Raw genomic sequence first — 13,673 nt, forward strand, 5'->3', positions numbered from 1 at the left:
GTCCCGCACCGCGAGGGCGTGTGTGCTTCTCCCCGAGCGTGGCACCGGGGCCACGGGGTTTCCGTGGGGTTCTGCTCACGTGCAAGCATGACTCTCCGAGCTCAGTTCCCAAGTCCACTTCTGGCGTCCCCGAGCAGGAGAAACTAGCCGCCCGGGAGCCTGTGCCCACCTAAGCAAGGCTCCCGATTGTTACTCCTACTTTTTAATTCTGTTATTCCTCACTCAGGGGTTTTTAGAGAACGGAAGGGAGGGGGGAGAGAGGAACATTGATGTGAGGGACACATGGATGTGCTGCCTCCCACACACCCTGACGAGGGCGGGATCGAGCCTGCAGCCCAGGTACACGCCCTTGACTGGAACTGAACCTGACACCCTCAGTCCCAGGGCTGGCGCTCTAACCACTGAGCAACCAGCCAAGGCCAGACTCCCTTTTCTCCCAGAGCTGAGCCTGAGGAGACGGACCACGCCCGTGCCACCAGCTCCGCCAGACGGAGCCGCCGGGGAATGTGCGCACGGGCAGAGCTGTGACCGCACGGCGAGCTGCTATGCGCCATGGGCCGCAGCACTGGGACCCCTTCCTTCGCCCGAGGGACAGGGCTCTGGAAGGTGAGGTTGGGCCGCACAAAACTGCCGTTTTTTGGGTCAAGAGGGTCACACATGAGAATTTCACACGGTTCAACCTGCGCACTGGTGCTCCTCCCCGACTGCTCCTGGGAGGTTTTCTATTCACAGTGAGAGTATTCAGAACACACACACACACACTCACAGCACACACACATTACACACACACACACACAGCACACACACATTACCCACACACACTCACACCGCACTCTCACACACACATCACACATACACACACACAGCACACACATGCACACACACAGCACATGTGCCCACACGGTGCTTGCTGACCGGGCTTCCGGAGACGCTGACTTTGCTGAGACGCCTGTCGGCCCGGCCTGTGCGGGAGGGGGCCCTGGAACGGGCTTGCACCGCCTCCGCACGCTGCGGCCAGTCCGTGAGCGCCGTAAGAGGTAAATGGCGTCTGTCTCTCACTCCACTGGCCTCTCGGGAGCTCCCCACCCCCTCCACTCCCACAGGTACACCTGCTCGCCTGACCGGCCATCGCCCCAGGAAGACAGGCCCTTCCCCGGGGCGAGGGCAGCAGCACGTGCCACGGCCGTGATGGGCCTCGCCTCCTCGAGACCACCCGATGCCTACACAGTCCGGCCACGCACGTGTGCCACAATGCCGGTGCGACACTGAGTGCCAGCGGGCAGCCCTGCTCGGCATGCCCGGGGGCTCGGCTGGTTGGGTGTCGTCCCGAGCACTAACAGGTGCAGGTTCGATCCCCGGTCAGGGCGCATGCGGGGCTGCAGGTTCGGTCCCCGGTGTTGGGGTCAGGAGGCCGCTGGCCGATGCTCCGCTCGCACACCAATGCCCCGCTCTCCCTCCTTCCCTCTCTCTAAAGTAAAATCCACTAAGAGCCCAGCGCAGTGCTGCAAGCTTGCACGGCCACGCCTCTCCCTCACCCACAGGAAGCCAGCAGGGAGAGGACTGAGGTATTCCTCCCTCTCCCGTCGGGAAATGTCAGGTGTCTTGCGTGGAACACCGCATCTTGTCTACAAAGAGGAACACGACCGTGAAAATGAATTCAATTTGCACCCCAAAGTGCTCGGCCCACGCCTGCCCTCACGCTGACCAGCACTGAGCAGGACTGCTCGTCATGGGTTCCCAGCAGCCTGAGTCACCGGGGCCCAGGACAGTCCTGAGCTCCCGCCCGGTGACCCTGTCCCACCCCTGTGCCCGGGCTCCGTGGCCTCCGCCCTTCGCCCACAGCGCTAGCCCTGAGGACACAGGCCCTCTGAGTCTCCGGGTCCCCTGGCTTAGTGTCCGCTCAGCTGTCTAGTGGACCGGTGGCCTGAGACCTGGCCCTCACCAGGGAGGTCAGTCTGGCTGCCCAGTGGATGGCACAGGGTGGCTGACCATGCTGGTGCCCTGGTTCAGGCTAGATGGTGACACAGATGCCAGCTCAGAGACAGGGGCTGTCCCCGGGCCCGGAATGTTCTCGGCCCGGGGCACCCGCTGCCCTCTATCCACCTGCGATACTCGCACAGCCACACTGTCCCCGTCCTGTCCCCGTGCGCTGCACTCCCAGCATGAGTTCTGAGTGACTCAGTCCACGGGCGATGGGCGTGGCCTCTCTAGAGAAGCTTTCCATCCCAGGACCAGGGTGGGCGTGCGGCCCACGGCCACCTAAGGCCTCCACATCGTTGCCTGGCCCGCCACGGCATCAGGGGCGAGGTAACTGAGCGCCTGACCAGACAGCCGCCTCATTCTCAGGCTGATAGTTCTGTATGGCCCTGGACATTACAACCATCCAACGGCCTGGGCAGGTAAAGGTTCCACCCTCCCCGGGCCCGAGCGCCTGGGCCTGTGTGAGCATCGAGCCCGTGTGAGCCCCAAGCGTCTCCCTGCCCAGAAGCCAGGCGCACAGCAGCCAGCGACCCCAGGGCTCGGCTCCCTCCTGGGCAGGCAGGGCGGGAAGCCCCGCCCCGCCCACCGGCCAGGACGCAGATGCCCCGGGGCTGTTTACCTGCAGAGAACAGACTCAGCCTGTCCTGGCCGCACTGCCTCCAGGTGGCGCAGGCCCAGCGCAGGTGGTTGCACAACACGGGCCTCCCGGGCTGGAGGCCGCCCTGTAATTACCTCCCGAAAACCCTGTGCACGTCCTGTCCCACCCAGACCGGGAAGAGCCATGTCGACACTCGGCTGCGTCACTGCAGGAACGGGCTCCCAGCCTCCACACAGCGCTAGCCAGACGGCGGGAGGGCAACCTGCCCCCCAAGACGGATTTGGTGAAACAATCAACATGTCACCCCGAAAGCTGGAGACCAAACAGCCAGCGGGGCTCTCTGGGCTTTAACCGATGGCAAGGGTGGGTGTGCATGACAGAGACCAGCCGCGTGCCCAGTGGACCTGCCCACCGAAATGCGACTTGCTAACAGGCAACCCATCCTGATGCTCTCCCGGACCCCATGGCACACGGCGCTCCCGGCCCACATCCCCTGCGGCCTGGAGGCGGGGATGCTCCAGAACTGGGCAGGGGCTGCGGCCTGGAGGCGGGGATGCTCCAGAACTGGGCAGGGGCTGCGGCCTGGAGGCGGGGATGCTCCAGAACTGGGCAGGGGCTGCGGCCTGGAGGCGGGGATACTGTGGAACCGGGCAGGGGCTGGGCCGGCCACGGAGCTTAACCCAGAACAGCAGCGAGCTTCCCCTCGCCGCCGCCAGAGAGAGCACGCCCAGCACCATCCCGGGAGGAGAGACCTCACCCACCAGCCCAGCGCCGCCTCCGCTGGTCCCACTGCGTCCCTCAGTGCAAGCACTGAGACCACGGTCTGCAGCTACAAGCATCGTCACCCCGTGTACTAGAAAGTTCCATCCAGTCCTCCACTCGGTCTCGTCTAGAACCTTCTCTGATCAGAATCCCCGGCCTGACCACACGGATGCTGGGCAGAGACGGGCCGGCTCGGGCACTGTGTCCCCTCCACCTGCCGAGCCCATGGACTTCGAAGGCAGCGTGGGCACCCTCCCCGCAGGCCCTTCCAGATGCCCTCCGTGCGCCGCTGCAGCGCCCTGACCTGGCACACACCCGACCGGGCACCGGGCACCGGGCACCTGTCTCCTCAGCTGTCAGCGTGCCCGGGGCAGGGCCTGGCAGCGCCCACCGTGGAGCCCCAGCACCTGGCAGAGGGCCTTGGGTACAGACCAACAAAGTCTGTCAAGTTGATTCCTCGTTCCAGGGTCAACAGGAGGCCACTCATTTTAATGCTCTAGTCCTTCGCCAGGTCCCAGGGGCGGGGCACAGGGGGCTGGGAGGATACAGGGTGGGGAAAGGGACACCCAGGAAACCACATGCGTGACGCTGGCTCCCAGGCTAACCGAGGGCCCGAACCAGCTCACACAGCCGCCGGTTCATTCACTTCCAGGGGCCGTGACCCTCAGTGTTCGAGGCTCCATCCGGAGCGCAGGGAGGAGGGGCCCGCGGAGGAGCCCGGCTGCGGAGGCCTCGGCGCACATCCACCTCTGAGGCTACAGAAACAGGAGGAGGGACAGGCAGTATTCACAGGAAGTCCGAGCACTCGCGGACTCCGGAGCCTGCGGCAGGCAGGCCGGAGGAGATGACGCTGGGCCACAGGCTCCCGCTCAGGCCTGCGCCGGCCGGAGGGAGGGCCTGGAACCAAAGGGCCGGGCGGGAGGGAGACTTCCGCTTCCTCCCGGACGCTCCCTCCCCCCCCTCCCCCCCAAATGCCGCCCCCGAGCAGAGGACGGGAGGGCAGGACTTCGGCGGGCACAGATGTCGGGCGAAGGAGAGCGGGCACTGCGGCCTTCCCACGCAGAGAAGGCCGCGGAAGCTCCCACAGGGAGGGCGCCAGGCGGAGCGCAGGAAGGGACCCTGGAGCCGGCGGCGGGCCGAGGCCGAGCCTGCCCTCGGGGGTGCTGATCCCGCAGAGGACTGCAGTAAAGCGGGGGCAATGCTCCAAGCACAATAAAACGCGCGGACATTCGCGTGTGAGATGTGTGGAGGGCAGGGGGGCTGATGGGGTGAAGTTTCCCCACTTCCCTTAAAGCCGGAACACAGCTTCCAGCGGGGACCAGCGAGATGTGCGTCTGGTTCGCCCAGAGCCACACGCCGACACAGAGCTCTGCCTGACACACTCGCAGCCAGTCGTCAAAGACAGAAGCACCCTTACCTAACCCTCAGGGAGGCCCTGGCCGCTGCTCGGTGGTTGGCGTGTCACTCTCAGACCGAAGGGTCTCGGGTTCGATTCCCAGCTGGGGCGGTTGGTCAGTGTGCCTCCCTCTCTTTCCCCCCTCCCTCCCTTCTACTCTCTCTAAAAAGTAATGGAAAAATTATCCTTGGGTGAGGATTAAAAATAACCCACAGAAGGTGAGGAAAAAAAATAGTAAAATGAGCCCTTGCCAGGTTTGCTCGGTGGTTAGGGCACCAGCCTGCTGACTGAAGGATAAAGGGTTCTATTCCTGTCAGGGACACATACCTTGCAGGCTCCCTCCATCCCAAGCCCTGGTTGGGGCACATGTGGGGGTCACCCAGTGGATGAGTCTCTCACTCCCCCCTCCCCTCTACTCTCTAAAAATCAATGGGAAAAATATCATCAGCTGAGGATCAAAAAATAATAGCAATAAAATGAGACTTATGCCCCAACATATTAATAAGTACATTACCTCAAGTGTAAATGGTCTAAGCAGACAGACTAACGGACGGATATGAACAGAGCAGATAAAGATGACGCGAGGTAACAACAGGCTGACGATAAAACGCAGTTCATATGACTCAGTGGGCCGGTGACGAGCACACGGAAGGAAAACATACGCCCACCGCACTCAGTGCAGCAGGGGCCGTGTTCAGACAGCGGATGTCAGAGCAAAGAAAAGCACCGGAGAAAAGGGGAACGTCACTATTGACATAAGGATCCATCCCCCAAAGACATAGATAATCCTGTTTACACACCACTCACAGAGGCTCAAACTGCTCAGAGCAAACAGGTCGGAGCTACAGGGAGAGATGGCAGATCCCCACCTCACGGGTGACCTTGAACAACACGGCCTTGAACTCTGCGGGTCCATTCCACACGCACTTTTTCCAACAGGTGCTGCAACGTGCCTTCTCTTCCGTAGCTTTCTTCACACGTGCTTTCCTCTAGCTCACGTCATTGTTAGCATACAGGAGATAATGCATGTAACCTCAAAACACGTGTGAATCGACTGTGCATGCCAGCAGAAAGGCAGTGACTGCGTGGAGGGCCAGCACCCGGCACCCCGCGTTGTTCCCGGTTAGAGTCGGAGATGTGGACACGGCACACCCAGCAGCTGCCACCCCTCCATCGGCGAGGACGCAGGGGAACACCAGCCCACCAACAGGACCTCACGGACAGAGAGCGCTTCCCCAGGTAACAAGCTTTTTCCCAGACACAGGCGCACAGAACACAGACCACATTCCGACCCGACAAACTTAAAAGAAACGAAGCCACACAGAGTCCTCGGACCATGACGGAGTCAGAGAACTAGTGACAAAAGCGGCAGGAAGCCCCACCAACTCTCGGAAGCAACGACGCGCCTCTAAGGCACCCGAGGGTCACAGAAGACGTCGAAAAGGAAATCAACAAGCACATGAATCCACTAAAAATGAAAACACCGCCGAAACCGGTTTGGCCTGCGGACTGAAAGGTCCCGGGTTCGATTCTGGTCAAGGGCATGTACCTTGGTTGCGGGCAAATCCCCAGTAGGGGGTGTGCAGGAGGAAGCTGATGGATGTTTTTCTCTCATCGGAATTTCTAACTCTCTATTCCTCTCTGTAAAAAAATCAATAAAAAAATATATATAAAAAAATGAAAACACCACATGTACAAACACATGGGCGCGGCGAAAGCGGTGCCGAGGAGGAGTCATGGCACTTAGGATGCTGACAGCAGGAGAGAGGAAATGTCTCAACTAAGCAAGCCAAGTCTCCACCTCAAAAAACTAGGAAAAAAGGAGCAAAATAAACTCAAAGGAAGTAGATGGAAGAAAATGATAAAGAGTAGGAATAAATGCAATTGAAAATAGGAAGAAAAAAAAAAAACATAAAGAAGAACCAATGAGCCAAAACCGGTTTGGCTCAGTGGATAGAGCATTGGCCTGCGGACTGAAAGGTCCCGGGTTCAATTCCGGTCAAGGGCATATACCTTGGTTGCGGGCACATCCCCAGTAGGGGGTGTGCAAGAAGCAGCTGATCGATGATTCTCTCTCATCAATGTTTCTAACTCTCTATCCCTCTCTCTTTCTCTCTGTGAAAAATCAATAAAATATAAAAAAAATAAATAAATAAAAGAAGAACCAATGAAATAAAAAGCTGGATCCTCAGGGGAGGTGTGTGTGTGTGTCAAGAAACCTGATAAACCTCCAGGAAGATGGACAGAAATGAAAAGAGAAGACACAGCACCAACCCCAGGAAAGGAACAGAGCTAAGCTACTCTCACCACTCCAGCTCAACATAACACTAAGTCCTAGTGCTGCATTCACATTCGGACAAGAAAGAGAAATAGAAGGCATACCTGTGGGGCAAGAATAAATAGAGCTGTCCCTGTCTGTGGATAACACGATGATTTATGTACAAAATCCCAAGGAATGTACAGAAAAGCCCTGGGACCAATAAGTATACTCCCCAAGGTCACAGGACACAAGACTGAGACACAAACATCAGTCCCATTGCTGTACTAACGATGAGCATTTGGAATTGGAAAAGAAAAGCACAGAGTATTCTTTAAAACGGCTCCAAAGGAGATGAAATACTTTAGTACAAATGTAACGAAACACATGCAGGATCCATAGGCTGACGATCACAAAATGCTGATCAGAGATGACCTTCTCAATGAAGACATACCATGTTCATGGACGGTGAGACTCACCACAACAGAGATGCCTAGTCTTTCCAAATTGACCTGCAGTTTTTATGCAATTGCTATTAAAATCCAAGCAAAGTGTTTTGTTTTGTTTTGTTTTTTTAAATAGACATAGACAAACTTATTCTAGAATTTATAAGGAAAGCCAGAGTCCCGGGAATAACTAAGAAATCTTGAATTGCTTTTATCTATATTAAGGCCTACTATATGGTTACAGTGATCAACACAGTGTGATGCTGGCAGAGGAGAGATAGATAGAGCAGTGGGTGGAAAAGAGAACCCAGAAATAGACCCATACTGATTAAAAAAAATTAAGTTATTGATTTTTGAGAGAAGGGGGGGGAGGGGGGGATGAAGAGGGGGAGGAAGGGAGGGGTGAAGAAACATTGATTTTTTTGTTCCACTCATTTATTCCTTCATTGGCTGATTCTTATATGTGCCCGGCCTGGGTACTGAACCAGCAACCATGACTTATCGGGACAATTCTCCCAACCAACTGAGCTGCCAGGCCAGGGCCGACCCCACTGACTTTTGACTAAGGTGCAAAAACGCAAGGCAATGGAAGAAAGACAGTCTTTTCAACAGATGCTGCTGGAACAATTTAATATACATAGAAAAAAAAAATTAAATTAATAAATAAATAAAAGGAAAAGGAAAGGAAAAAAACCTTCTTCACCTTATACAAATATTAATTCAAAAAATGGACCAGGGACTTAAGTGCAATATGTAGAACTATAAAACCTTTAGAAAAAAATAGGAAATCTTTGGGACCTGTGGCTAGACGAAGTGTTTTGAGACTTGACATCAAAGGGAAAAACTGATGAAATGGACCTCATTAAAATGAAAACTTGGCTCCCAGAAAGTCGAGTGGATAAGAAATAACCCTACGCAGACTGGAGGAAATACGTGCAAACCACATGCGGTGTCTGTGCCGGGTAGCACCGAGCTCACGGAAAGGGGTTCAACACCGCTACCCACGGGGACATGCGATCAGACAGCAGCGCGGCGGCACACACACCCCTGCACACGCCGGGCTAAAGCAGCGACACGGCCAGTGCTGCCGCCAGTGCGGAGAAGCTGCTGGCTCCCGCAGGGCTGCTGAGTATACAATGGTGCGGCCGCTTCGCAAACAGTGTCCTCACAAAACTGAACCGGCAGCCGGGCCGCACGGCTCAGGGGTTGAGCGCTGACCTAGGAACCAGGAAGTCACAGTCAGGCTCCCAGTCAGGGTACACACCCAGGTTGTGGGCTTGATCCCCAGTGGACAGTGTGCTGAGAGCAGCCCATCCATGACTCTCTCATCATTAATGTTTCTCTCTCCCTCTCCCTTCCTCTTTAAAATCAATAAAAAAAAAAAGTTTTTCTCTTAAAAATCAATGGAAAAATATCCACAGGTGAGGACTAACAAACATAAATAAATAAAAAGAAAATCACTATAAACTAAAAAACAAAACCGAACATGGAGCTACCGTACAACTGACCGCTTTTATCCCGGGCACAGGGAAACGGATGTGCACCCTGAAGCAGGCACAGAGGTGGGAGGTGACCCAGGTGTTCCCAACAGGAAATGGTGCACCGTGCCTAATCCGGGCCATGCTGCTGCTCAGCAATCAAAAAGCAGAACGATTGATTATTGATACATGAGACAACTTGTGTGAATCCCCAGGGCAGTGGTCGGCAAACTCATTAGCCAACAGAGCCAAATATCAACAGTGCAACGATGGACATTTCTTTTGAGAGCCATAATTTTTAAACTTAACTTCTTCTTAATAGACTCGCCCAGGCTGTGGTATTCTGTGGAAGAGCCACACTCACGGGGCCAAAGAGCCACATGTGGCTCGCCAGCCGTGGCTTGCCGGCCACTGCCCCAGGGAGTGAAGCTGAGTGATAAAAGCCAATTCCAAAAGATGCCATTTTGCATGATGTCACGTGGATAGTATTCTTCAAGCAACAGAGCACACAGTCGGAGCGGGCGGTCAGTGCCAGGGCAGGGAGGGGCTCCGACAGGCCACGAGGCGTCCTGTAGGTGAGGGAATGTTCTGTGCCTCTCCCCACGGCACTGGCCCTCCCGGCTGCACACTGCACTGCGTTTCGCAAGACGCTGCCACGGAGGCGGACGCGGCGGAGGGGACACGGGGTCTCTGTGTTATTCCTCACAACTGCACAGGACGCTGTGATTATCTCAAAACTAAAAGTTAAAAAAACAAAAAACAAAAACAAGCCCAGGTTCCCAGCTATGCCAGCTACTAATTAGGAAACTGACCTTGAATTTCCCCCCATCTCCAAATCCTCCTGCCTGGATGGGACAAAGCCATCCGAAGTGCTACGGGCGGTCCATGCCCTGAGTGAGGGCCTGGCAGTGAGCATGGCGCGGTCAGTGCTTTAAAGACAAACAGCCTGTGGCTGGAGACCGTTCTGAGGCAGAGACACTATTCCGAACAGCGTCACTCAACTGTCCCCCCATGACGCCACCCCAGTCTCTTCCCAAAGGGACCTGTCCCCACAGGGCGGGGGAGGGTCACCTGGTTTTTGGACGCGAGCCGACCTTAAGGAGTAACTGAGACAGTCACAGGCAGCAGAGGAGCTTCATACAATCCGGAAAGACGGGGGAGGGAGAGGTGCTGGCTCCCCAGCCGTTTCTGCTGCTCAGACAGTGAGGCTGATGTTTCTACGCACCGGGAAAAGCCTCACGGAGTTTTCTAAACACATTTCAACGCCCATCCAGACGGCAGCGTCTGTTTGCAAAATATCTCCTCTGCCTCTGAGTTGACAGAGACGAGGGGACAGTGGCCGAATCCCTGCCTGGTTTGGAGGCCGGAAGGGCAGAAGGGAAGCCTGGCCGGGCCCAGCGAGGCAGCCAAGTGTGCTGCTCCCCGGAGGGAGGACGGAGGACGGAGGCGAGGGGAACTTCAAACGCAGGGTCCGGGAATGGCCCCGGGCGCCCGGCCTGCGGAGCCGGGGAGCCGGGAGGGCCGGCTGACTCACACAGGCTTCGGAAGGAGGTGAAGAGGGAAGGGAGGCTTTGTCCCTTCCCCTCCCGGTCCGAAAAGGGCTGTTCCTACGACAGGGAAACATGCCAGCAGCAGGCACGCACCGTGGGGATGCGGGTGCGAGGTTCCGGATGCGGGCCTGGGCGTGTGCGGGCCGGGGTCCCAGGATCCCGGCCCCGGGCCCGGGCCAGGAGGCACTAGCCCAGAAGCCAGGCCAGAAGCGGAGGGAAAATGTGCCGGGAGGGGGCTCTCCCTTCGCTCACATTCACGCCCCGGGGCACCTCCAAACCCAGCCCCAGGCACCCTCTCCCTGTAATTTGGTTCCCACACGCCAGGCCAGGCCGGGGAGGGTGGTGAGGGACGGGCAGGCTGGATAAGAAACTGGAAAAGGGGAAATGCCGTACCCCGGGGGTCCTGAGCGGGCTCCTCCAGGTCCGGGCTTCAGGGCCCTTCAGCCGCGGCTCGGGAGACACCAGACCGCTCTGCGGACCCCACAGGTGTGTGTGTGTGTGTGTGTGTGTGTGTGTGTGTGTGTTTCCCCTCAGGTAAGTGTAAGGAATAGAATCGGGGCCTGAGGCGGAAGAACTGGAGATCCCACAGCACCTGAGCCTGCATTAAAACGGACGCGCAGGGACGCAGCTGTGTCCCCACCAAACAAACAAACAAACAAACAAACAAACGTTACCGCAGCAGAGGAAGGCCGGCTCCCGGCTGGACCTGGCCCCCCGACATCGCGGGGGTGGGGTGGGGGGGCGTGCATCCTTGGCCAGCTCCCCGAATCGGGGGGCACGTGGCCGCAGGAGGGGGCTGTGCCCAGGCCAGGGGGCAGCCCAGGGGCCGGCAGGGGCGGGCGGTGGTCCCAGCCGGGCGCCACGGTCTGTGGAGCCGCACCTGGACACACCGGGGCACACCGGGACACATCTGGGCACACCAGGACACACCGGAGCGCTCCTGGGCACACCGGGGCACATCTGGGCACACCAGCACACACCGGGGCGCTCCTGAGCACACCTGGGCACACCGGACACACCTGGCACACCTGGGCGCACAGGGACACACCGGGACACATCTGGGCACACCTGGCGCACCGGGACACACCGGGGCACACCTGGGCACACCAGGACACACCGGGGCGCTCCTGGGCACACCTGGCGCACCGGGACACACCTGGGCGCACCGGGGCGCAGGTAGGCACAGCGGGGCCCAGCGGGGTGCAGTGTGCGGCGGCGGGCGGGCGGGGCGCACGCACCTTGAGGATGTTGTCGAAGATGGTGTCGCGGAACTCGAGCAGCGCCTTCTGGTCGAACTCGCGGCCGTGGATGATGCGCATCTGCTTGAGGAAGGTGGACTTGCCGCTCTCGCCCGCGCCCAGCAGCAGGATCTTGACGAGCCGCCGCACGGCGCGCCGCTCGCGGGCCAGCCCCGCGTCGATGTCCCGGCTGCGCCGCCGCGCCTCGCGCTCCGCGTCGCGGGCCCCGCCGCCGCCCGCCCTGCGCTCGCGGCCCCCGCCGGCCTCGGCCGGCAGCAGGCAGCGGCTGAGGGTCCGCACCACGCCGGACATGGCCGCTCAGGCCATGGACCCGCTGGGCGAGGCGAGGCGAGCCCCGCGCGGAGCCGGCCGCTCCCTCAGGCCCGTCCGCCGCCGCCGCCCGCAGGCCCGCTCTCGCCGCCGCTCGGCCCGGCGGAGGGGGCGGGGCGACGCGGCCCGGGGCCCGGGGATTGGGCCGGCTGCCGCCCATACGGACGAACGCGCCCTCCGATTGGCCCGTGCCACGCCGAAAGGCGGGCATCCCTCCGGCTTTGGGGGGCGTGGTCGGGGCCGAAAGAGGCGGGATCTTTGGGGTGGCGGCGCTTCTCATTGGGCGTCCGGGCTGAGGTTCTTTCTTTCAGAATGAAAGGGAGGCGGGGTCACCGAGGAGGCGGAGTGGCCGTCCGCCATGACCAATAGTAATTGCTCCGGGATCACGTCAATCACGGCGAACGTGCCTGGGATTGGGGGTTTTGCGAAATGGGGCGGGACCAGAAGTGCCAGGTGTACAGAACGTCGCCCTGGACTCCCAGATGGGACCGACCTGGGCGACCTGGAGCTCCGCAGTCTGCGCTCCGGGCTGCCCGGAGGCTGGGGAGTGCCGACGGATGAGGGGCTCACCTGCTGCTGGACCTGCGTCTGGAGAGACGGCTGTTCCTAAACCACGTTTCTGCCAGGGACGGCGGAGGGGCTGGGCCACACATTTCAGACAAATGCACCATCAGTCACCGAGCTCCAGCCTCTGCAGCGCAGCGATGAGAGCGGGTCCGGCGCTGCTGGGTCAGAGCTGGAACCTGCACTGGACCACGTGCTAGTTACCAGTCCAGTAACCCTTAAACGGTCCCTCCTTCTTCCCCATCTGTGTTTTTTTTCCCCAAAGTTAATGTTCTAATTATATATATATATGTGTATATATATATATATATATATATATATATATATATATATATATATATATATATATATATTTGATTTTTTGCAGAGAGGAAGGGAGGATAGAGAGCTAGAAACATTGATGAGTGAGAAACATCGACCAGCTGCCTCTTGTACACCCCTCACTGGGGATGTGCCCACAACTAAGGTACATGCCCTTGATGGGAATCGAACCTGGGACCTTTCAGTCAGCAGACCGACCCTCTAACCACTGAGCCAAACTGGTTTCGGCTTTATTGATTTTTTAGAGAGAGAGGAAGGGCAAGGGAGCAACAGAAACATCAATGATGAGAGAAACATCACTGATGGGCTGCCTTCTGCACACCCCCTACCTGAGACCAGGCCTGCAACCCCCACATGTACGCTGACGGGGAATTGAACCATGACCCCTCTTGGTTCATGGGTTAACACTCAACCAACTGAGCTACACCGGGAAGATAGCAACTCCCTCACATGGCCTGAAGCTATAAGCTGTGAACGTGAACTTGTACAACCCGTAGCGCAGTGCCCGGATCCAGGCTCGATTCTGCGAAACGTTGGCTCATCTGATGACCGAGTCTTAGTGTGAGTCAAGCTCCCGAGAAACCCAGTCTCCTCACCTCCAGGTGACTGGCTAGACAGGGGAAACTCGGTCTGCTGAGAGGTAAACTGCGGCTTATTAAGAATTTTAGGAGTTTGAGCACAAATTGATTCCTGTCCAGCAGTGCCAAACGGAACAGGGACTCTGCCCCAGGCTGGGTGCAGGAGGAAGACTTC

At 58.1% G+C, this 13,673-nt stretch overlaps 1 protein-coding gene across 1 annotated transcript in view; it reads right to left on the reverse strand.

Moving 5' to 3' along the window:
- The window catches only part of GNA12 (G protein subunit alpha 12), a 37,006-nt gene extending 24,862 nt beyond the window's left edge, over window positions 1–12,144 (reverse strand). The window contains exon 1 of the mRNA XM_084886192.1: window positions 11,706–12,144. Coding sequence (XP_084742318.1) covers window positions 11,706–12,017 — 312 coding nt within the window. The 5' untranslated portion in view covers window positions 12,018–12,144. The remainder of the gene's footprint in view (window positions 1–11,705) is intronic.
- Between the last annotated feature and the right edge of the window lie 1,529 nt (window positions 12,145–13,673).

The sequence above is a fragment of the Pipistrellus hanaki genome, assembly GCF_964339955.1.
Source record: "Pipistrellus hanaki genome assembly, chromosome: 5".
Lineage (NCBI taxonomy): Eukaryota > Metazoa > Chordata > Mammalia > Chiroptera > Vespertilionidae > Pipistrellus > Pipistrellus hanaki.